Below are 22,007 nucleotides of genomic sequence, written 5' to 3' on the forward strand. Positions count from 1 at the left end.
TTACTACTGTGAGTTTTGAATCTAAAGACGTAAGTCCTGATAAAGTGAAGTGGTCTCCCCATAATGTGTGACAAAGCATCCGTGGGACTATTTTACCTGCCCCTTCGTCAATTTCTTCTTTTTTTTTTTTTTTTTTTTTTTTTGCTCTTCTCTGTGCTCCATTTAATTTCTTTCCTCACTTGCCCTCTTGCCACACACACACTCCCAGGTGGTATGCCTCCCACACCGCAGACAGTGCAGATTGCTGGACAGAAGCCCAACCAGCAGCAGTACGACCCCTCTAAAGGACCCCCGGTGCAGAATGCAGCCTGTCTGCACACCCCTCCACCTCAGCTTCCCAGCAGAATGCCTCCTGTAGGGCTGACCCTACCCGGCCTCCCGCTGGCCCTGGCGCAGCCGCCACAGCAGCAGATGGTGGTGGAGCAGCAGCAGGCCACCCTGGCCACAGCTCACCTGCCAGGGCAGGTAAAGATGCCGGGAGCGCAGGTCACAGCGGTGGCAGGGGCGGTCATGGCACCCCTGAACCCACACACACAGCTGCAAGCCCAACTTCAGCAGCAGATGCAATCGGGACTACATATTCAGATTCAGGCGCAGAACATACAGCAGCCTGGACCAACGGTGAGTGTCTCATGTAACATATGATATTTTCCACAAAACCCCTTTGTTACAGGTCAATTTGACCCAAAGATGAGTAAAGATGAGTATGTATGCACGTTTCTCAGTCTAGATATGTTGGATCAGTCACATCAACAAGATAGTAAAAGATACTCCAGCTTGTGTAAAGTGCAGTAAGTAAGCACCGAGCTTGTGCTCATCACCCGGTGTTTACAGTACCAAACTAAACATGATATTGTAAAAATCACATAGGCCTGTTTTAGACATGTTGACAATGTTCCACACAGCCAGAAAACATCTGACTGAACAATGCAATTTCATTTTGTGAACATTGTTAAATAACAGTGTAAATCTTGTCACACATTTCATTTTCTGAGAATCTAAATATTTTAGTGATAATTATTATTATTATTATTTTTTAAACTTGATCCTTGCCTAATTTTGGCTGCCTTCAAGATATGCAACATTATGGATGTAATTGAGGTTCCTTGATAAAATGTTGTAGAACTTCTTTTTGGCCTGGTGGTTTAGTCCTAGGCTAGGATGTGCTAGAATTACTTGTGAGCACATTTTACAATATTTGTAGATGGTAAAATAACACAACTGACATTTTCTCTCTCACCAACACAGACAATGGCTCTTGTGCGCCCAGCAGCTGATTCCACCCATGCACCGCAGCGGCTCATCTCAAACTCCTTACACAGTTCTGCTCTTTCCCCTGCTCCTCTTTCTGCATCTTGTTCTACCCCATTGTCCATCAACCAAACTCCACCTCGCCCCAGCAATGTCACGCCAAACGCCACCCAGTCCAAACTTGCCACGCCCAATGGCACAGTCAAAATGGCAGTTGGTGGGCAGATTTCTGCAGGACAGTCTGGACTGGAAAGTACCCAGGACAAACAGATTGAGCAGGCCAAACTGGTAAGAAACAGTGGGGTCTGTTGCCATGGTTACTATAGGCACCACTTTTTTTTTTTTTTTTTTGCTAATAATAGGAGTGTCTGTCTGATTAATCCAGGAGACTCAGGTACACCAGCGCATTGCAGAGTTACGTAAGGTGGGCCAGTGGTCTGCAAGTCGTTTGCCCAAACTGCAGGAGGCACAGAGGCCAAAGTCCCAGTGGGACTACCTGCTTGAGGAGATGCAGTGGATGGCGGCAGACTTTGCCCAGGAACGAAGATGGAAGATTGCTGCTGCTAAAAAGGTAGAGTACCTCCAGTACTGCTCGAATGGTCCCTCCATCTCTGAAGGTAAAAGGAAGACACTTATCCAGACTCTTCTCTGTCTTGAATGAACTTCCCCTTGAGGTCAGCTCATTCACTGAGCACTTTCAAATGGCAGCTCAAGACCTTCCTCTTTAGAGAATAATTTATTTACTTATAACCTTCTGACTTATGTATAGAAACTACAACATAGTGAATAAAAATATTGTATTCAGAGTTGGGGGGGGTCCTAGTGAACCAGAATTGATCACTTCATTGATTGTAACATGGAAACACGTTGTAAGTCGTTCTGGATAAGGGCATCTGCCGAATGCTGTAAATTTAAAGAGAGGAGGCATGACTGAGTAGTTTTTTTATGTTTACAGCAGAGTGGTCTTCACAAACATTTTTCGTGAAAAAACAGTATTTATTTATTTATTTATTTATTTATTTATTGTGGATGTGTGTATTGCTGTTGTGTTGCCAGCTGGTTCGTACTTGTGTCCGTTACCATGATGAGCAGCGGAAGATAGAGGAGCAGGCGAAGAAGGAGGCAGAGCTTCACCTGCGTCACATTGCCAGCGCCATTGCACGAGAGGTGGAGTTTTTCTGGGCCAACATTGAGCAGGTAGCTCCCATTCAGTCCCATGTGTCAGTTGTGCACATTAGTTGTCAACATGGTTGACAATACAACAATTAATATAGACATGTTTTAGCATAGGGTGTGGATGGGGTATAAAGAGGCAAAAGCATTTATCCAAAAGCAATGGCTATGCTGGCATGGACCAGCAAGGTTTTGTTTTTTTCCCCTTATTTGTCAATGGTTGTCTAAGGAAAAACTGAAGCATAAGTTGTGAGCAGCTATCGGTTTACCATTGTCCTGTTTTCTGAAGATGTCACCTGTATGGGAGCACATGTTGACCTATATATTTAAAGCATTGATGCTTATTTTTGATCTGAATGCTGATAATGGCCACACGGTCTCGTCTGTCAAGAGAGATTAGCTCCGCTCTTCTCCATGTAGGTGTCTGTATGAAATTTAAGGTTGCAGTGGACCAGTCACAGTTGTCACGTCAAGACAGTTGTAAGCCGTGTCCCTGATCAGGTGTCTTATCCCCCTGACAGGTTGTGGAGATTAAACTGCACTATGAGATCAGTGAGAAGCAACAGAAGATGCTCAGGCTTCAGGGCTCCAACTCTAAAGGTCAATGTTACTTTGTTTATTTTTAATGTAAAATTTTTTTTTTTTTTAATACAACAAAATGGGTTTCTTTTACTCTTAGACAGATATTGATGAGGCTGTTTTGTGTTTGCAGGCCAGAGTGCGGAAAAGAAGATGGAGACGGAGGGACAGACAGTAAGGATTTTATTTTTCCTCTCTACAGTTCAACCTTGTGTATTGAGATTTGAGGGTTTTAAGAGTAACTCATTCATTACTGCAGGACCCTGACCACTCACACTGTAAAAGGAAAAGAAGCACCTCCCTCTCTGAGGATGATGGTACGCACCTGAAAACACACTTCCAACTGTTCATACAGTTGAAATTGTGCACCGTTTCACAGTTGTGTACACATTTCTGTGTTTTGTTTGCATGTGTGATTTGTTCAGGGGAGGATGAAGAGAGCACGATTGAGGAGCAGGAAGCCCTGGAGATTCCAGGAGAGCAGAAAGCAGAGCTGGCAGAGCTTAACAAGGAAGGTGAGAATGTCTGAAGTACAGCGATGAACACACAAAGTAGAAAGCTGCACGTGGAGGATTTCTATCTCTGTATGTACCCATATTTAACAATTAAAATTTGCTGGGAATACAGTCATTTTGTGGAAAAAACTGTTGCTGTCCATTTGAGCCATCCACAGATCTGTATAGACACCATGCACACAACAAACCTTGCAGACTTTGAACTTGCGTTCTTGCTCCCTCTCAGCTGAGATTCCATTGGAGACTCTTTTGAAACAGTATGCTGGTGCCTATGCTGAGGGCTTTGAGTGGCCCCAATCTTCCTCTCATAGTGAGGATGAGCGAGACTATTCTGAAGGTCAGCATTCTCTCTCTGTCTGTCAGTCCTATCAGCTGTCTAACATATTTAGGAAAAGTCACCCATTTCCTTGTGCAGAAATGGAGACTGGCCTGGACAGACCCCATGTCCCGGTTCTGATTGACTCTCTCTTAAGTGTTGATCAATACCGGGGGGCAGAGCAGACCCCTTCCTCTGCTTCTGATGGGAAACCAGCCAAGGACATTGCTGAGGTTGCCCAGGCTACAGAGCAGATCCTGCCCAAAGGGGCGGCCAAGACCACGTCCACTGTGAGTTACCAATCACCTTGTCTACGCGTTAATATGGTTCAGTCTGATTATCCAAGAAGTTCTAAATATTTCTCTGTGTTGCTCAGTTTTCTGGGCAGCCCCCATCCCTATTGCATGGATCTCTGCGAGGTTACCAGCAAGTAGGGGTGGACTGGCTCACCAGCCTGTACCGAAAGCATCTGAACGGCATCCTGGCCGATGAAACTGGTTTGGGCAAGACTGTGCAGACTGTGGCATACTTAGCACATCTCGCCTGTCAAGAGGGTAAGAAATAAAATAAGACAGAGGGATATTTGATGTGTGTTGATATTTGGCATTGAAAGTACATTCTTTATGTCTGTGTAGGTATTTGGGGCCCTCACCTGGTGGTGGTGCGCACCTGTAAGCTATTAAGCTGGGAGGTGGAGTTTAAACGGTGGTGCCCGGGCCTCAAGAACCTCCTTTACCTGGGGAGTAAACGTGAACGCAGATCCAAGAGAACGGTAAGAACCCCGCAAAACAAAACATGTAGAGCAACTCCTTCAACTTTATATAGAGCCTGGGGATTCTACGTAATATGTAGCATGTGGAATATACATCCTAGTTTTCGTAGTGGGTGTGGTTCTTGTTGCCAGGTGAGTGTATATTTCAATACTATTGGTCTCTAATTGTATGTGTTTGTGCATGTGATTGCAGTGGTGGTCTCAGCCGAACAGCTTCCATGTGTGTTTGACGTCCTATAAGCTGCTGCTGAAAGACCAGGCCCACTTCCTAAAGCGCCACTGGAGTCACCTGATTCTGGATGAGGTTCAGCTTGTTAAGAACCTAACAGAGAAACAGTGGGATACTATCTTGTCCATGAAAAGGTTTGTGCATATCACACACCAGAACCTAAAAATGCAGCAAGTTTTTATTTTCAATGACTGAAATAATTAAATGGTGTTTAAATCTTTGTTCTGTGGTTCTGTGTCTAGCCAGCAGAGGGTGATGCTCATCAACAGTCCACTGCAGAACACGCTGCAGGAACTCTGGACGACCATTCACTTCCTGTTGCCCGGAATCACACGGCCATTCCTTGACTTCCCAGTCAAAGTTGGCACCGAGCAGAACCAAGACTATTGCCACAAACTGGTCATCAGACTTCACAGGGTATGGTGTATTTCCCCAGTTTAGTCTGTTAATGGGCATTGACTTATTATCATAAACTGTTTCAAAATCTTTGTTTGTATCTCTTTTTACGGATGTCTGATGTTTTTTTATAAGTGTGCTAATTATTTTTTTCCCTAGATGATTCAGCCATTCATCCTGCGTCGCTCAAAGCGTGACGTTGAGAAACAGCTACCTAAGAAGTATGAACACATCCTTAAATGTCGTCTGTCGGCACGACAAAAGCGTCTCTACGATGACGTTCTGTCCCAGCCCAGGTTAGGATCCACTATCTCAGCTGCTCTTCGAATTTGAAAGTGTTGTTTAACTGCTGATGATACCCAAAAGCTGAGAAATTGAAAAGTAAGGTCTGCTTTTGGTGTCCTTTGCTTTCAGTGCCCAGGAGGCTCTGAAGTCAGGCCATTTTGTCAGCATCATGCGAGTTCTGATCCAGCTGCAGAGAGTATGTAACCACCCAGAGCTTCTGCAGCGCAGAGACTCGTACAGCACCTACGTCTGCCCTGCCCTGCAGTACCACACCCCCTCATTGCTGATGACCACACTGCAGCAGGATCATTCAAATGTGAGACAGATGGACAGGGAAATGGGATTGACTTTTAAATAAAATTTTAAGAAATCTATTTTTGTTGATATTTGTGGTCTGTGTGCGTATGTATGCTTGTGCTCAGATGATCGACCTATCTCTGTTTGACCTGATTGGAAACGAGACCCGGCTGAGCCGCTATGAGTCTGATGAGCTTCTCCCCAAGCTAAAGGTAACACGGCAGCTGGTTGAAGAGATCCAGAGTTGCCCAGACCCTCCACCCAGACCCAAAACCTGCAAGATCAAGCCCATGAGGTAGTTAGTCATAACCTTACTGCACATCTGATCTTATACCTTTCATTTAATGTTAATTGTGGTGATGTGGTGTGTGTTCAAGGAGTGTTTCTGTATAATGAATAGATTAGGGCTGCACGATTATGGCCATAATGATAATCCTGATTATTTTTTTATTAATATTGTAATCACATTTATTCATTGTTTTAGGTAAAATTCATTTTTATTGCACTTTTTATTTTAAACAAACAGTAAGTGAACAAGGCTTTCAGATTTTTGGTAAAAAAAACAGTGTCAACATTTTCTGCTTTAAGAGATGACCGAAGGCAGGTACTTTTTTTAATGACATGTGAACATCCATTTGTCTTCTGCAGGTGCGCGCGCAGCCACGCACGTCTCACTCTGTCACAATTTGAGGTTGCTGCTCAGTCTAATTTAATCGTGGCTGCCAAAATCGTGATCGTTATTAAATTTCAATTAATTGTGCAGCCCTAGTATGGATTGTGTGTTCCCATTATTACATTTATCTTCTTTGGCACAAATGTGTCCTTGTTTGAATGGAGAAAAAACATTTGTGTGAGACTGTGTTTTCTGTTGAAAAGATTGTTCCAGCCAGTTCAGTATGGCACCAAACCGGAGGGGCGTCTGGTACCCATCTCTGCGCCTGCTCAGCAGCAGCGCTGTGCTAGCACCACAACCCTCACCACCCCCACCACAACCGCCACCACTACCGCTACCACACCCATGGCTGCCACTGCACAGAACACACAGCCAAAGGGCAAACCAGTCTTTGCCACTGCTCCCTCTACACAAGGTAATGTATTGTGTGAATGGGTTATGTGTTATTATTTTGTTTCCCAATGCAAAATGTTTCTATTTTATAGCTCAGTAAAAATGCTTATGTTACATAATTATTCTCACTGTGATGTCTCTTTGTATCTACTCCAGGTGGAGATGCAGTGAAGATCGCCCAGCTGGCATCCATTGCTGGTACTCAGAATCGTGTGGCCCAACCGGAAACCCCTGTAACTCTACAGTTCCAGGGTAACAAATTCACACTGTCTCCCAGCCAATTACGCCAACTCACCACTGGCCAGCCATTGCAGCTGCAAGGTACACTGGGTAATGTACCAACCACATCTTACTTTTGCTTTTGCACATATTTAATCTGACCCATTTCAAATGTGGGTCTGAAATATCAATATCTATCTTATTAATCTACCCCACTACCCTCCACAGTCACAACAGAAATGATCCTAATCAAATAACTAAGAGCATTGTGGTTTTTGCATAGTTTTGTGTTTGGTTATGTGCTTTGTGCTGATTGTGAAGAGTTCTTCTGTGTAGGAAACATCCTGCAGATTGTTTCAGCTCCAGGGCAGCCTCTGCTGCGCCCACAGGGCTCTGTGGTGATGCAGGCTGTACCACAACCCGTACCCATTGCTAACTCCGCTGGCACACCGGGTACTCCTCCACCGACCCAATCTACTGCCCAGACAGGTGAGTTTTTGCACACATATGGTGAGGCTGCAGTTAGGCCTATTTAGGCATAACATGATTCAACTCAAGAACTGGGTAGTGGATCAGGTGTGGTGGAACATGGAAATAACTAAGATGTAGAGTAGGGATGCACCGATACCACTTTTTTGCAAACGAGTACGAGTCCTTGCATTTCAGTACTCAACGATACAGAGTACTTAATAAAAACATGATTTAAGGTAACAGCATTAGTCATATAATTTAACAAAAAGATGACTAGTTTGGAATTAAAAAAATTATTTAGAATGAATGAAGCATGTTGAATACCCCATGTCTGGAGCATTTCCTCAAACACATGCGCTATAGCCTGGCTGGTGTGCGAGCCGCAGAATTGTTCCGGCGTGAAATTCTCGTCTATCCACTGGGAGGTATGCTAATTAGCGACACGGGGCTAACACTGCTTGTCCAAATATCCGTGGTGAAACTAAACACAGAGGAGGCTTGCAGTAGGCTGTGGATATGTCGTGTAGTTTAGGTAGCTCCGTGTCAGTCATGTAGCGGCGGCTTGGGACATCATATCTGGGCTCCAGAACATGGAGGAGATGCAGGAATCCCACATTTTCTACCTCAGAGAGTGGTTGGTCACTCAATGCAATGTACTCTATAATTGCCGGGCTTATTTTTTGCAGTCCGCCTTTGTTTTGCCGTCTTCATTCACTTTGAAATAGTTCCACACGGCTGACATGTCTAACCTCGCCTTCTCCCCGCTCTGAGCTGGGGGCGGGGCCTGGGGGCGGGCACTCGGCGCCTGTGATTAACCCCTTACACGGCGCTCACACACAGACATTTCTCAGAAAGTGGTGTCGGTCCCTGGTATCGGGGGACTTTTAATGAGTACGAGTACTTTAGAAAATGTGGTATCGGGGCCGATACCGCTATCAGGGCCAGGATTTGGTGATACCTGTACTACCTGAACCTGCTGATTAACCTTGAGGTTGAAATCCCCTGTGTCTAATTAAATGAAGTACTGTACCTTTTGTTAAGGTCCTGCACCCACGCCGCTCTCATCTGATTCAGCCAACACCAAGACTGTTACCCCAAACCCCACTGCACCCGCAGTGCCACAGGCAAGATGTTTCCCCATATTTTACAAACCTACCTGCTTACCAGTAAATGGATGTCTGACTAAACTGGATTGCCTTTAACTTTTTTTTTTGTGTGTGTGTGTGTGTGTGTGTGTGTTGCTTCAGGAGTCCAACGAAGAGCATAGTAGACAGTTGAGGGAGCGTCACTCTCGTCTGCTTGCTGCTAACGAGCGTCGCTGTTCTCGATCTGTCCTGTACGGTCATGACCTTATTAAGATGTGCTTGCTGTCTGACACACGCACTCATCGCTATCACCACACACACACTCCCACACTCCCTCACTGGAGGTGGGTGGGCCATGAAAACTGTGAGAAGGCTCACAAGGCCTGTGTTTCCACTGTGCCAACGCTAAAATCAATGCTCTTCTCAGCGGCTGAGAGACAGGACGTGATGACGCCAGTCATCAAAAGGTAACCAATGGAATGGTCAGGATTTAGCCATGGATTATGGAGGGGATGATATTAATTCTGCTTTGGCAACAACTCTCTCTCATTTAACAAGGAAGCATATATGTGTACTTTTAAAGGTGAATCTTTCTATCTCAGGTTCTCCAGTGTGGTTCCTGCTGCTGTAGCCCCGCCTCCTGAACTTTATGCTAGTAAACCCCCACTCTTATACCGCTTGGACCAGAAATCATTCAGACAGCGTTTCCAGGAGGCTGTTGCTCCACACACTCGTGAGATCCGGGCTGTGGCCACTCCTCCACTTGTGTGTTTTCCTGACCCCAGCATGCTGGAAGTAGACTCAGGTCAGCTGAAGTTTTCCTTAACACTTTCATTTTGTTGCATTACTGTACTTTTCTGTAGTGCAAAATGACTGCACTCCCATTAGCACCACTGACAAATATCTTTCATTGGTTATCTAATTACAGTTGCAGTATATTAGTAAAATACTTTGTAAAAAGTGTCTGCTAAATAAAGTAAAGTAAAGTATTTCAGGCAGAAATAAATTGGCAAGTGTAAGTGAGTGAGTGAGTGACAAAGATCAATTTGTGATGGGTAGAAGGCTGGGTCACAGCATCTCCATAAATCCAGTGTGATGTTTCTGGTTTCCATTCATTAAGTGGTCCAAGGAATGCAAAACATTGACTGGGTCAAAAGCGACTAAGGCTCATTGATGTGTGTGGGCAGTGAATGCAGGCTGATGCTAATTTATGTCAAATCGCTGAAAATGTGAACGCTGGTCACAGCGTATCACTGTTTGTTGTGTATTGGACCAAAAGTGCCTGTAATAACTTATCTTGGCTAAGTGCTAGCTGTTTGTTAGCATAATATAAAGGCAATGTAGAGAGCTTTGTTCAGGTATTGTGCCCTTTCTTTTCTTTTTAGGCAAATTGGAGGCTTTGTCTGTGTTATTGTACAAGCTGAGGTCAGAGTCTCGGCGTGTACTCATCTTTACTGAGATGATGAGTATGCTGGACATTTTGGAGGCCTTCCTAGACTACCGTCACATGACCTACCTGCGAGTGGATGAGAGCCTGACCGTAGAGGAACGACAGGTATGGTTTTGTCATGACTCTTCATATCTCATGTATTTTTCTTTTTGCACCCTTCTATCTGATGTTTTTTTTTCTCCTTTTCTGAATGTAATTGAAGAACTTTCACTCCCAAACTTTCTTAAACCTTCAAGCATGGTACAAACCTCAAAACCTGTCTGCCTCACCCCCTCAGGAGCAGGTGAGACGCTTCAACAGAAATCAGCAGGTGTTCTGCACCATCCTCACCAATCGCTGCTGTTCAGCTGTGGGTCACGTATTTGACGCAGACACCATAGTTTTCTACGACACAGATCTGAACCCCTGCATGGACGCTCGCACCCAGGAGTGGTGCGATAAAATTGGACGTTCCAAAGACATCCATATATATAGGTAAGCCCTGCTGCTGTGATCAGTAACTCCTATGAACCATGCACAACCGCAGTATTCTACAGTATATTTAGATACAGTGAGCTCAAGCAGTTTACGGTGTGTAACCTGTGTGTTGTGGATATTTGGATATATTTGATGTTTAGTTTGGAGAGCGCTAACTCCATAGAGGAGAAACTGCTGAAGAATGGCACTAAGGACCTGATCAGAGAGGTGGCAGCTCAGGGGGCAGACTACAGCCTGGCCTTCCTTACACAGGTACAGTTCTCACTATGACATATACATAATTGATCTCGAGGGAAATTTGAAGATTATTTAAGTAAAAATGACCAATGCAACAAAAAGGAAATTGTTTGCTAAATCAAAATTCGGGAAAGTACGTTTCAGTGACATTTTTTTAATGTTTACTGGAATATCTGTTTGCTGTGTGATTGATTTATTTGCCAATGTGCTGCTTATCCCTCCCAGCGCACAATACAAGAGCTGTTTGAAGTAGAAGTTGGCTCAGGGGAGAAGGTGGAGGAGTTTGTGGTTCTGCACCAGGACCCATCTCCTTCAGAGGCGATATCGCCACGAGTAGCTAGACCCTATGTACAAGCACTGCAGTCTATTACCCGGGAGCTCCATGCAGACAAGGAGCAGCAGTGGGACAAGGAGATGGGGCCGGCAAAAGAGGAGGAGCTAGTTGTGGCAGCTGGAGAGGAGTCATCACAGATGGAGGAGCTGAATGCTGTCATGAATCAGGTAGCTTCATATTAGGGTCATGCCAAAATTATTTTATTCAGAGAGCATGTCATTTATATTACATTTTCAGTGGTGTGAAAGTGTTTGCTCCCTCTCACATATTTTTATAGAATTTGCCGTCTTAGTCACATTTAACACATTTCAGATAATCAAATAATATGAAATATTAGTCCAAGACAACACAAGTAAACACAAGATGTGCTTAAGTGAAGGATTTTACTATTAAGGTAGAAAAAAATTCCAAAACCACATGACCCGTTGTGACAAAGTGATTAACCCCTAAACCTAATAACTGAATGGGAGACCCTTATTTGCAAAAACTGCAATCAAGCGATAACTTAAAATAATCTTATACTGCACTGTGGAGGAATTTTGGTCCACTCATCTTTGCAGAATTGTTGTAGTTCAGCAACATTCGAGCATGAACCTCCCTAATGCCAAAGCCAAATAGGATTCAGGTTAGAACTTTGTCACATAGCGCAACCCCCCCCCACCACCACCACCACCACCACCACTTTTAAATTTAAGCAGCACTTTTTATGGTTATTTTTTATATAGGTTTGAATGATAACGATGAAGTCTCTTTAAGATAAAAGCATGTGTCGATATTAATATGAATTTGTCTGGCAGTTGTTTAGGCCAAAAAGCTGATAAAGCGGTTCTGTAACAGAGATCTGTGTGAAAATAATAACTGGAATATAATTGAGCCAAATGAAAATGCCTGCATGCCATATGGAAACAGACGTAAGATCACAAGTCGAGAATTGGACCAAATTGACCATCTTTTAACATGTCTTCCTCAGCTGACTCCAATAGAGGCGTATGCCATGCAGTACCTGGAGTATCTACATGCACAAGAGGACAAGGAATCAGCAAAGGTAGAGGTGTAACCGTGGAAACAGTTTTTTCTAAAGTGAGCTGATAAATGCTCATGACAGTCAACGATTCATTTGTTGAACCATTTTAAAGGTAATCCTCTTATTGGAATGGTCTGACAACATGCAAGCCATAAAATTTAGACTTGGTCAAATTTAAACTTTATTAAACAACGAAACATCAATGAACGCTGACTGTAATATGTCTTTGTGTGACAGGAGCGTTTAGACAGTGCTAAGCGTTCCTGGGAGCTACAGCAGCATAAGAAATTAAAGGCTGAATATGAGGAGAGGAAAATGATGGATGATGAAGAGGAGCTGTTCACCTACACCAGAGACGATGCCTACAATATGGTAGTGCCTAAATATACTTTGCCAGATTCATTTTGTGTATCATGTTATAGCCAACATTTATTTTCCCCCTCTCTTTTAGGAATATGTCTTTGAATCTGAAGATGGACAAACTGAAATTATGCCGGTAATGTTTTGTTAGTTTTGTTAATGGGATACAAAATGGGATCTATTTCATAATATTCTGAATTTGTTTTCTTGAACAAATTCACTGGTCCTGGTCCCCAAATGTATCTGTAAACTTGTAATTATTATTTGTTTTCCCACTTACATTTTTTGGTACAGTTGTGGACTCCACCAACGCCGCCACAGGACGATAATGACATCTACATTGACTCAGTCATCTGTCTGATGTATGACACCAGCCCCATGGTGGAGTCCAAACTACCTCCCATCTATAGCCGCAAGGAGAACAAGCGGCTCAAGATGGACCCCTCAGGTACAGTAACACTGCTGTTTTGTCCTGTGTGCTGTGGGTTTATTTACCATGAACTCTTTCAGTTAACCTTGATTATGTTTGTGTCCAGCCTCTGGCAGGAAGAAGAAGAAGGTCCATGGTGAGTCTGTGGTGCCACCACGCTCACTGTTCGATAAGGCCAGCCTGCTGAAGGTGCGTCGTGATGGCAAGGACCAGAGAAAGAGCTTCTCCCTGAAACAGCAGGCGCCCTTTGCCAAACCTCTTCCTTCGCTTGTCAAGCCTGCCATGGAGGTGGGGCAGGACAACCCAGAGTGGCTGATCAGTGAGGACTGGGCACTGCTGCAGGTATACAGAAATGCTGTTTTAAACATTTTAATAAAGGAGTCTTGATTGATGCAAACATGAACGCTTTCTAAGAGCGAGGTATTAAGAGCAGGGCATCTTTGCCAGTTCCTCTTTACAAGGTTCATGGGCTCATTTTTCGTGTCCTGATCATTTAACTATTTAATTGTTCTATTTCTTTCACTCCCAGGCTGTGAAGCAGCTGCTGGAGCTCCCGCTGAACCTCACCATTGTGTCTCCAGCTCACACCCCTAACTGGGACCTGGTGAGCGATGTGGTGAACTCCTGTAGCCGAATTTACCGCTCACCAAAGCAATGTCGCAACCGCTATGAGAACGTGATCATTCCACGAGAGGAGGGCAAGGTCAGCTAGTTATAATTTATTATTATTATTTTTTGAGCATTTCTAAAAATGTTAGGTTCTTTTTTTATTCTGCATGTTGGCTAATGTCGAGTGCCGTGTTAAGTTGCCTTTGTTTTTTCAGCTGATCTATGAGGCCAACCCTAAGAAGAAAACCAAAAGCATTTATAAGGTATGAAAGAATAAATACATATAACAATCTATACTATGTCTTTGCATAGTATTTTGTCCTTTAATGTTAATTATTCTGTACCTTTCAGTCTAAGAACAGCCGCCCATTGCGTACGTGTCAGATCTACACTCAGGATGACAATGCCACTCAAATCCAGTTATACAGCAGCCGATTCGAACTTATGAAGATCATTGCCAGCAAGAGGAGTCCACCAATCAAACCACAGTATGAGAAACTTCCTTATCAACCACTAAGTTGAGCTCTAGCACTTCGCTGTTGTGTTGTGATGACCTCTCCAACTATGTGTTTAGCAAGAAAACATTTTATTTTTCCAGGTTGGGCTTGAATCCTTTTCAGAAAAACCCCAAACATGCATCAGTCCTGGCAGAAAGGTTACAGTAGTTTATCACACCATGTAGTCTTACTCTGGGTTTCTTGTATTGGATTCGATCATATAACTCTCCTAATATTTTCTCTTTCAGTGGAATCAGCTATGATAAGCCCCTGCCTCCAATACAGGTGGCATCTCAGAGAGCTGAGAGAATTGCCAAGGAGAAGAAGGTCTGTGTATGTTGAATTTTCTTTTGATTCTAGTATCTGATGACAGTTGGATATACCTTTGGAAAACATACCATCAGGGGTTCAACAAAGAGTTTGAAAATGATGATTTAATTACATAACACTTTTCTTTGTCCCCCTGTCTATTAGGCACTGGCTGAGCAGCAGAGAGCTCAGCAGTTGGCCCAGCAGCAGCAGCCTGGAGCTCCACAGGCCCAGACTGGACCTGCTCAAACACAGACCCAGGCTCAGGCTGCTGGGCAGCCACCATCAACCGGGGTTTCTCAGGCCACTGTGGTTCCTGGAGCTGCTGCTGTCACAAATGCGGCTGTATTGGTAAGCTGCAGCAAGAAATGACTGTAATGGAGAGCTGAATTTTTGGAGATGATATGACCCTGCCATCTAGCCATCACAGTTTGGACTAGTTTGGTGTCTCACATTTCTACTAGTTGTAATGAGAAAATAAATGTTATTTTACTCACCTGTCAGTGGTCTTAAATATAGTCTTAATTTTAGTTTTAGTCTAGTCTTTGCGTCATTAGCTGTCATTTTAAATCTTTATTAGTTTTAGTCATGTCCATACTAATTTTAGTCTAGTCGACTAAAGTTTCAGTTGACTAAAAGTCGAAGCATTTTAGTCAGAATTATCCATGAATATTTTAGTCTAGTTTTGAAAATTAAGTTTTTATTTTAGTAATGTAATTCTATTTAACCCAGCCCATATAGTACAAGCACCTAGTAGGACAGACAAAAAAATGACATTTTCTTTTAGTCAAACCTATTTCATAAGGTTATTTTATTATATTATTGTTACCTTATAGACTCAAGACTCTACATCCATTCCAGACACAGAAGACGCTCAGATTTGTTCCATGTTTTTAGACCACACATTCTTTTTTCTTTTCCACTACATTGTAAAGAAAGTGCATCCAAAGATTGCTTCATCATTTTCTCCCAACCATCTGCTCACTCATCAGAAGGATGAAATCTAATTAATTATGTGACTTCATCTGGGTGACTGGATGGGAGATACAGGAAAAAGAAACCGTGACATAATAATGCAAAAGCAGGCACATTTTAAGATACATTTTACTCTAGTTTTTATCTTGTAAACCCTATTTAGTTTATTTTTAAATAGTCAATAATATTACATATTTCATTAGTTATCACTTATGTCTGGTCTTGTACTCCTCACGTCAAAGAGGTTCATTGACCATACTTGTCATAACATTGTTAGTGATTATTAAAAACAACTTTTTGTTATAAATATTTATATATATGTAAATGTATAAATAAAATTGGCAAACCACTGTGCTTAAGGCAAGGTTGAAATTGGATGAACGGCAGTATTATGAAATGTCACTTCAGTGAAAAGATGATTTTATTTGTTTTTATTACAGGCTGGAGCCATTAAACCTGCTGCTTCTGGCACAACCATACAGACAGGTATGTCTTCACCTAATTAATCATATTATTATCTGCCAAAGTTTGTACCAGTTCCAGTGTTCGCTTAGCTGAACTTGCCCATATTCACACTATATATGTCTGTCCACCGCTGCAATGGACCCAGGGCACTTGGGGCTTGTGCCTGCCATCCCAGCTAGTGACTATATTTGTGTGTGTTGTTGCAAACAGCTACTGTTGGAGGGAATGTGATCGTAAATACGGTGGCTGGAGTTCCTGCTGGTCAGTTCCAGGCCAACAAGCGTCTAGCATCTCCTGTTCTCCCAGGTGCCGTTCCTGTAAGTAATTTGTCTGCTGCAGGGTTATGCTCCTCCATCAGCATTAACCATGACCAGTATATTGGATTTTTTTTAAATGTTGGAACTGAACATTCTGCCAAAACATCGAAACCTCTCATAGGGCTGCACGATAAATCGAAAAAGAGTTGCGATAAATGAAATTTATGCTATGTCTGTAATCGCATACTATATACTATTGTGACGAGCCGTCACCGCAAGGTCAGAAAAGGAGAAATTGGCTCAATCATGAGGGTTTCGGAATAACGCTTTTTACTGAAAGGAAGCCAGTAGGTGGCACCGACAGCCAATACCAACTCCTCCGGCTTCCAAAAAAAACGGTGTAGTTTCTCCCCTTGCACACGCTACATTAAATCCCCATAACACACTCATCCCGAACCCCAACAGAACACATTTACCCGTAACATGGTTAACTATTTGCAGTCCCCGGGCGAGCCTGTCCTGTCAGCGCGTATCTCACCCGCAAGGCATGCTGGTCCCAACTCATGGCCGGCCTCTGGCAGCACACGACATATCGTATGTGAAAAACAGTATATGAGGCGAGTAGTACGCGCTGTACTTCCGCTGTACTTCTGCGTGTGCGAACTGGACACTGTCACCCTGCTGGAACCGGACGAGTTGAGCGGTGAATTCATAGTATTCGAAAAACAGTAGACGAGAAGTACCCGAATGACTACTACTTCCAGCCGAATTCTGTAGTAGGCATTCGATGGACACTTCACTATCCCATAAGGCAGCGGGAGAGGCGGCATCATATTGGAAACATGGCGGGAAATGGCTCTTTTCAAGTGTAGAATGTAAAAATGTAATTCAAATGTAGTACCTACTCAATTAGTATGCGATTTCGGACGCCTCATTAATTTATGTGTCCACATTTGACCAATCTTTATACCCGCCTCACAAGTAGGTGATATAATGCTGTTGGCTAGACCGGGCCATGTAATGTTTACATGTTAATATTAATTTATGTGAATGTTGACAATATGTTAGTGTTGTCCACTACATACCAATTTATTTGAGGCCTGTACACTGTTTAATAGTATTTTCTTAATTCATTTTTGTTTATATAAAAAAACAGGCAAGGCAAGGAAATATTTTGTTTAAAAGATGCTCTTATTTTAAGACACTCTTGACGAGTGTATGGTTACATTTGAAAGCAATTCATATTGTGTTGGCGGGTCTATGGTAAGAGCAAACCAGAAACCAGAATATCTGATGAGGGTTTTAAGTCATTCATAATGTTTTGAAGTCTAAATATTTGCAACTTCCTTTACATTTTTTTTTTTTTAGCATTTGCAATTCCAATAGCACAGATTGCTCTTACTTAAAATGTGTAAAAATGATGTGTGATTCTGTAACAAAAGGCAAAAAAAAATGCTGCAAATGTACAAATTCTATACATTTATATAATTTAACTACAAACTCATTGATCCCTACAGGCAGCAGCAGCGCCCGGAGCACCGGTGGTGCATGCGCAGCAGAGGACTGTCTCTGTGCCAACCCCACCTACTGAGGTTGGTGGCCATGTTGTCAGGGCTGTTACCCCTGTTACTGCTGCTGCAGTCGTATCCACGACTTTGACCCAAGTCCAGTCGCAGCCTCGCTCTCTTGTCCCCTCAGGTATGGTAGACACTGGTAATCACTTATACCGCTAATTAGACTTCTAGGCCTGTGTAAGTGCCATGTAAAAATATGGCTTGTCTTTATGTAGCAGCAGGAATGCAGCTGTCACAGGGGAAGCAGCACACTCCCGCACATCTGATCCTCAGACAACAGCAGCAACAGTTGCAGCAGCAACAGACTCAGGCAACATCACTGCAGATGAAAGCAGTGGGCAAACCACAGCAGGTAACACGCATTATAATCACACACTAAATCTAATATCCAGTACGGTTGCACATTAATACAACACAGCCATCCAACAAATGCACATACTGTATTTCTAGTTCTTATGCATTTTGTTGATCACATTTAAATTGCTATTATTTGTTTTCTGGTCATAAATCAGTGGTAACCCACATTTAGGGTACACATTATTCTTAATATCCTCACTTGCTGCAGAATTGATTGTGTCAACAATAAATAAGATACTAATATTAGGGACATAATTGCCAGTTAAATAGGCCTACTTAATGGTATGTTCATGTCCTTATAATGGTGGTACTGGAAGGTGGTACTTTTCAGAGGAGGCACCTTTTTTTTTTTTTTTAAATGTGTCCTCTGCTTTTAACCCATCACCTTGGTGAGCAGTGGGCAGCCATGACAAGTGCCTGGGGAGCAGTATGTGGGGACTGTACCTTGGCAGTTCAGGACTGTTCAGGACCCGGTTATGGGTCTGCTTCCTTATCCGCTAGGCCACCACTGCCCCTACAAGACCCACTGCTCTGCAACATGTTGTGAAAACCTACACACCGTTTGCCGTGTGTTTTGTGTGTGTAGGCGGAGTTGCTGAAGCTGCAGAAACAGAAGTTACAGTTGGTACAGCAACAACAGGTTGCTGCAGCTGTTGCAGCGGCTCAGGGTGCGCAGCCTGGTGCCACCCAGCCACCTGCACAGGTGCAGCCAGCCTCCTCTGTCCAGGCCAGCCCACAGCTGGCAACTGTTTCCACACCCAGACCAGGTGCTGTACAAACTGGCACCATGGTTGCAAACCTGCAGGTGGCACGACTGGTGAGTAAAGAATGTTTTTTGCTTGTATGTGTATATGTCTCCAAAATCTCCATGGCTTTAAAACACTTTTTTTTTTTTTTTTCCCTCCTTCTGTATCAGACTCGGGTGCCAGCTCCAGCTCAGATCACCACTCAGCCTGGTCAGACTGCTCAAGTTGCTCTGACCAAGCCTGTAGTGTCAGTGCCTGCTGTTGTGTCGTCAGCTGGCGTGACCACTTTACCAGTGAGTGTGGCAATTGGACAAGCCCAGAAAACAGGTGTGTATGTGTTTTGTTATAAATACAAATATGGGTGTACAAGTTTCATCATAGTACAGTTTTAGATAAGTATTTTCATACATTAGTGTCTAGTCACAAACACATTTTTTGCTCAGTCAGATTCAAGGGCTTTCTTCATGCAGCCCTACTATGTACACAGTTGTTCAGTGTTATCCTAATGGTGGACATTAGCAAATGCAAGTTTACCCACCTTGCTCTATATGAACACAGTCTGTCCAAAAAAAAATGTAGAGATAGTTTTCTATTCCAGCCCGATGAGCATTAATAAGTTCCTGAGATTCTCAGCAATGCTTTTTGTCTGTACCATGGTACACTTTCACAGATGTGTTTGAAGAAGAGACTTTGATATACGAGACACCCGATTGCCCTCTGGATTAAAAGAAAATGCTTCAGATTAACAGCTAATCCTGCTATTGCCATTCACTGATACCTCAATTGGGTGGTTTTTCAGGAAACCATAAATTCAGTGAAATTAGCAATTTCTTTTTTTTGTTTACAGGAATGTGAGAAAATAGTTAAGGAGTCTAATTGCAGGCATTCAGTATCTTGGTTTATATTTAGTCATGCCTAGGGTTAATTCGGAGACTTTGTTAAACTAGCAAATATGTTGTAAAGTTGCTATTTATTGTGTGCATGTCTGTTTTGTAGGGGGTCAGGTGGTCACCCACCCATTCCAGGTGCAGCAAGTTCAGCAGCTTCTGCAGAGACAAAAACAGGCTACAGGGCAACAGAAAACAGCACAGACGCAACAGACACAGGCTACAGTACAACAGAAGGTACAGAGTACACGTGGGACCTACACACATCCTCCGGTCCTTCCTGAAGGCCCTAACACACTCACTCTGTCTGTTTCTTACAGTTGGCCGGACAGTCTGCTCAGAGCCCTGCCTCTCAACAGCAGAAGGTTACGTATACAGCTGCCACCACCTTGCAGCAGCCCACCATAAAAACACAGTACTTTACCACGTCTCTGACACCGCCACAGAAATCTGCCGCAGGACAACAGATCCAGGTAGGTTTGGGAGCAACCAGATTAGTTTTTCACGTCCATATTTTATTACCGTTTTCTGTGGTATATTTGTATACTACCCGCCCAGAGAAAGACGGGAGACAGAGATGCAGACAGAGACTAAGAGAGAGACAGGGGATTTGTGAGCGAGTGTAAAGGTGCAACTTCCAGCTGAACTCAAAAACAAAAGCTAGTTAGTTAGTTAGTTAGTTCAGACTAGACTGTTGTAAAAATGCAATGGCTGTGCCATGAGTACACACGTGGGTGTTTCTCAAAATACTGTTCTGTGGTGACTGTTCTGTATGTGTTTTAGGTCGCAAAGCTACCTCAGATTGTTCAGCAGCCTGCAGTTGCAAACATCCAGCAGCTGGTGTCTTCCCCTCCGCAGGTAAGGAATCATAGCCACGCTTCCTTATGACAATGATTTTTATTTAGTTTATAAATGTCAAATCCCTCAATTTTTCAGACACAGGTTCAGGTGATCCCAGCAGTGTCTGCTGCAGCACAGGTCGTCCAGCAGAAACTCCTGCAGCAGCAGGTGGTCACGGCAACACAGGCCACAGCCACAGTCTCGCCTCAGATGCAGACACCTCCCCCCCACAGTCCTGCCCAACAAAGCACCCCAGCGGCCCCCACTGCTGAAGTTCCGCCACAGCAGCCCTCTCCCCAGACCCTAACACAAGGCAAACCACAAGCACGGTCTGGGACAACAATGCGCTCTAAAACACCTGCCAAACCCAGCGGAGGCAGCTAGAGTGGGCATTCTCTCTTTCTGACACACACACATTACACACAAATTTACACATCAAAGCATTGCTGTCTTGTGTATCTAGAGGTGCAACTCGTGTGAAGTGTGTGGAGTGCATAGGTCTCAGCAGCTCCCACCGGCTTTCTGGAAGATGAACTGCTGATTGTTCTGCCAGTTTCACTTCAGTAGACTGGTGCCTCTGCTGGAAGTGGTTTGGTCCGACGACACCACCCACATCTCCAACTTGCTGCTTCTATATAACTTGCATATATCAGTCATCCTTGGGGGCAGAAATGGGTGTGACCCTCATAGTGCAGTATGCACGCTCAGTGTCTTCAGTCTGTGTTTAAAGGCAACTCTGTAATTTTTTTTTCATAATTACATCTTTTCATTCTGATGCAATCATTAAAAATGTGTCTTTTTGTGCTTTTAAATATAAAACCACACAAAAAAATCAAGTCTATAAAAATTCATTCTGTTGTGATTTTTTTTTTCTTTGTGATTATTTCATGTGACCCAAGGGGTTATTTAACAGGATTAGACACTATGGAGGTGTTGTGTGATGTGTGTGAAATCAGCACTAGCCTCCAAATAGACAAAGATAAAAAAAAAAAATCCCCATGTGCTGATTAGAATTTTAGTCTCCTTTTAACATCCAGCATGTACCCCTATAATCTTGTATGTAAACCTCATTGTTTTGGATTTTATGATGTACAATTGTTTTTTTTTTTTTTTTTATCAAGCAGTGTGTTTAGGTGGTGTGGGTCAGGGTAAAAGTATGTAAATAATTATAGATGTTCAGCACATTTCTACTTGTAAAGCAGCTGTGTTTTCATTACTTTTTCAGCATAACTGTATAAAATGTTTTGTTTTTATAGACACATGACGTGTGTTTTGTGTGTCTCTCTGTGGCACTATGAATCGTTAATGCAACGGTATTTTACTCCTTTACGCAGACTTGGTGTACATGCAAAATACATTTTAAAAAGCAGGATTCCAATGCTGGCCAACCAGCCAGAGCACATAGCAAGAATTTTCCTTACTACATCCTGAACTGTAGGGGTGTGCGGCTCGATCCTAAATATGCTTATCAAGTTGGTCTCAGTATTGAGTCGATATTTTCGCTCTTCTAGTTCTGTACCACATT

The 22,007-nt window shown here is 43.2% G+C and overlaps 1 protein-coding gene across 1 annotated transcript in view; it reads left to right on the forward strand.

Moving 5' to 3' along the window:
* The window catches only part of ep400 (E1A binding protein p400), a 29,860-nt gene extending 8,335 nt beyond the window's left edge, over positions 1–21,525 (forward strand). Inside the window, exons 6-53 of the mRNA XM_028996107.1 lie at positions 209–621; positions 1,249–1,539; positions 1,637–1,822; positions 2,308–2,448; positions 2,946–3,024; positions 3,137–3,177; positions 3,263–3,320; positions 3,429–3,518; positions 3,745–3,855; positions 3,934–4,124; positions 4,211–4,388; positions 4,470–4,606; positions 4,800–4,969; positions 5,078–5,252; positions 5,391–5,527; positions 5,646–5,832; positions 5,939–6,108; positions 6,690–6,901; positions 7,036–7,209; positions 7,435–7,587; positions 8,611–8,693; positions 8,817–9,121; positions 9,257–9,459; positions 10,040–10,209; positions 10,382–10,578; positions 10,722–10,833; positions 11,044–11,319; positions 12,123–12,197; positions 12,414–12,548; positions 12,628–12,672; positions 12,831–12,984; positions 13,073–13,308; positions 13,496–13,669; positions 13,791–13,838; positions 13,927–14,063; positions 14,174–14,230; positions 14,321–14,405; positions 14,547–14,732; positions 15,797–15,842; positions 16,032–16,138; positions 17,596–17,776; positions 17,868–18,004; positions 18,596–18,826; positions 18,926–19,082; positions 19,752–19,879; positions 19,963–20,115; positions 20,426–20,500; positions 20,579–21,525. Coding sequence (XP_028851940.1) covers positions 209–621; positions 1,249–1,539; positions 1,637–1,822; positions 2,308–2,448; positions 2,946–3,024; positions 3,137–3,177; positions 3,263–3,320; positions 3,429–3,518; positions 3,745–3,855; positions 3,934–4,124; positions 4,211–4,388; positions 4,470–4,606; positions 4,800–4,969; positions 5,078–5,252; positions 5,391–5,527; positions 5,646–5,832; positions 5,939–6,108; positions 6,690–6,901; positions 7,036–7,209; positions 7,435–7,587; positions 8,611–8,693; positions 8,817–9,121; positions 9,257–9,459; positions 10,040–10,209; positions 10,382–10,578; positions 10,722–10,833; positions 11,044–11,319; positions 12,123–12,197; positions 12,414–12,548; positions 12,628–12,672; positions 12,831–12,984; positions 13,073–13,308; positions 13,496–13,669; positions 13,791–13,838; positions 13,927–14,063; positions 14,174–14,230; positions 14,321–14,405; positions 14,547–14,732; positions 15,797–15,842; positions 16,032–16,138; positions 17,596–17,776; positions 17,868–18,004; positions 18,596–18,826; positions 18,926–19,082; positions 19,752–19,879; positions 19,963–20,115; positions 20,426–20,500; positions 20,579–20,866 — 7,475 coding nt within the window. The 3' untranslated portion in view covers positions 20,867–21,525. The remainder of the gene's footprint in view (positions 1–208; positions 622–1,248; positions 1,540–1,636; positions 1,823–2,307; positions 2,449–2,945; positions 3,025–3,136; positions 3,178–3,262; positions 3,321–3,428; positions 3,519–3,744; positions 3,856–3,933; positions 4,125–4,210; positions 4,389–4,469; positions 4,607–4,799; positions 4,970–5,077; positions 5,253–5,390; positions 5,528–5,645; positions 5,833–5,938; positions 6,109–6,689; positions 6,902–7,035; positions 7,210–7,434; positions 7,588–8,610; positions 8,694–8,816; positions 9,122–9,256; positions 9,460–10,039; positions 10,210–10,381; positions 10,579–10,721; positions 10,834–11,043; positions 11,320–12,122; positions 12,198–12,413; positions 12,549–12,627; positions 12,673–12,830; positions 12,985–13,072; positions 13,309–13,495; positions 13,670–13,790; positions 13,839–13,926; positions 14,064–14,173; positions 14,231–14,320; positions 14,406–14,546; positions 14,733–15,796; positions 15,843–16,031; positions 16,139–17,595; positions 17,777–17,867; positions 18,005–18,595; positions 18,827–18,925; positions 19,083–19,751; positions 19,880–19,962; positions 20,116–20,425; positions 20,501–20,578) is intronic.
* The last annotated feature ends 482 nt before the right edge of the window (positions 21,526–22,007 follow it).

The sequence above is a fragment of the Denticeps clupeoides genome, chromosome 11 (assembly GCF_900700375.1).
Source record: "Denticeps clupeoides chromosome 11, fDenClu1.1, whole genome shotgun sequence".
NCBI lineage: Eukaryota > Metazoa > Chordata > Actinopteri > Clupeiformes > Denticipitidae > Denticeps > Denticeps clupeoides.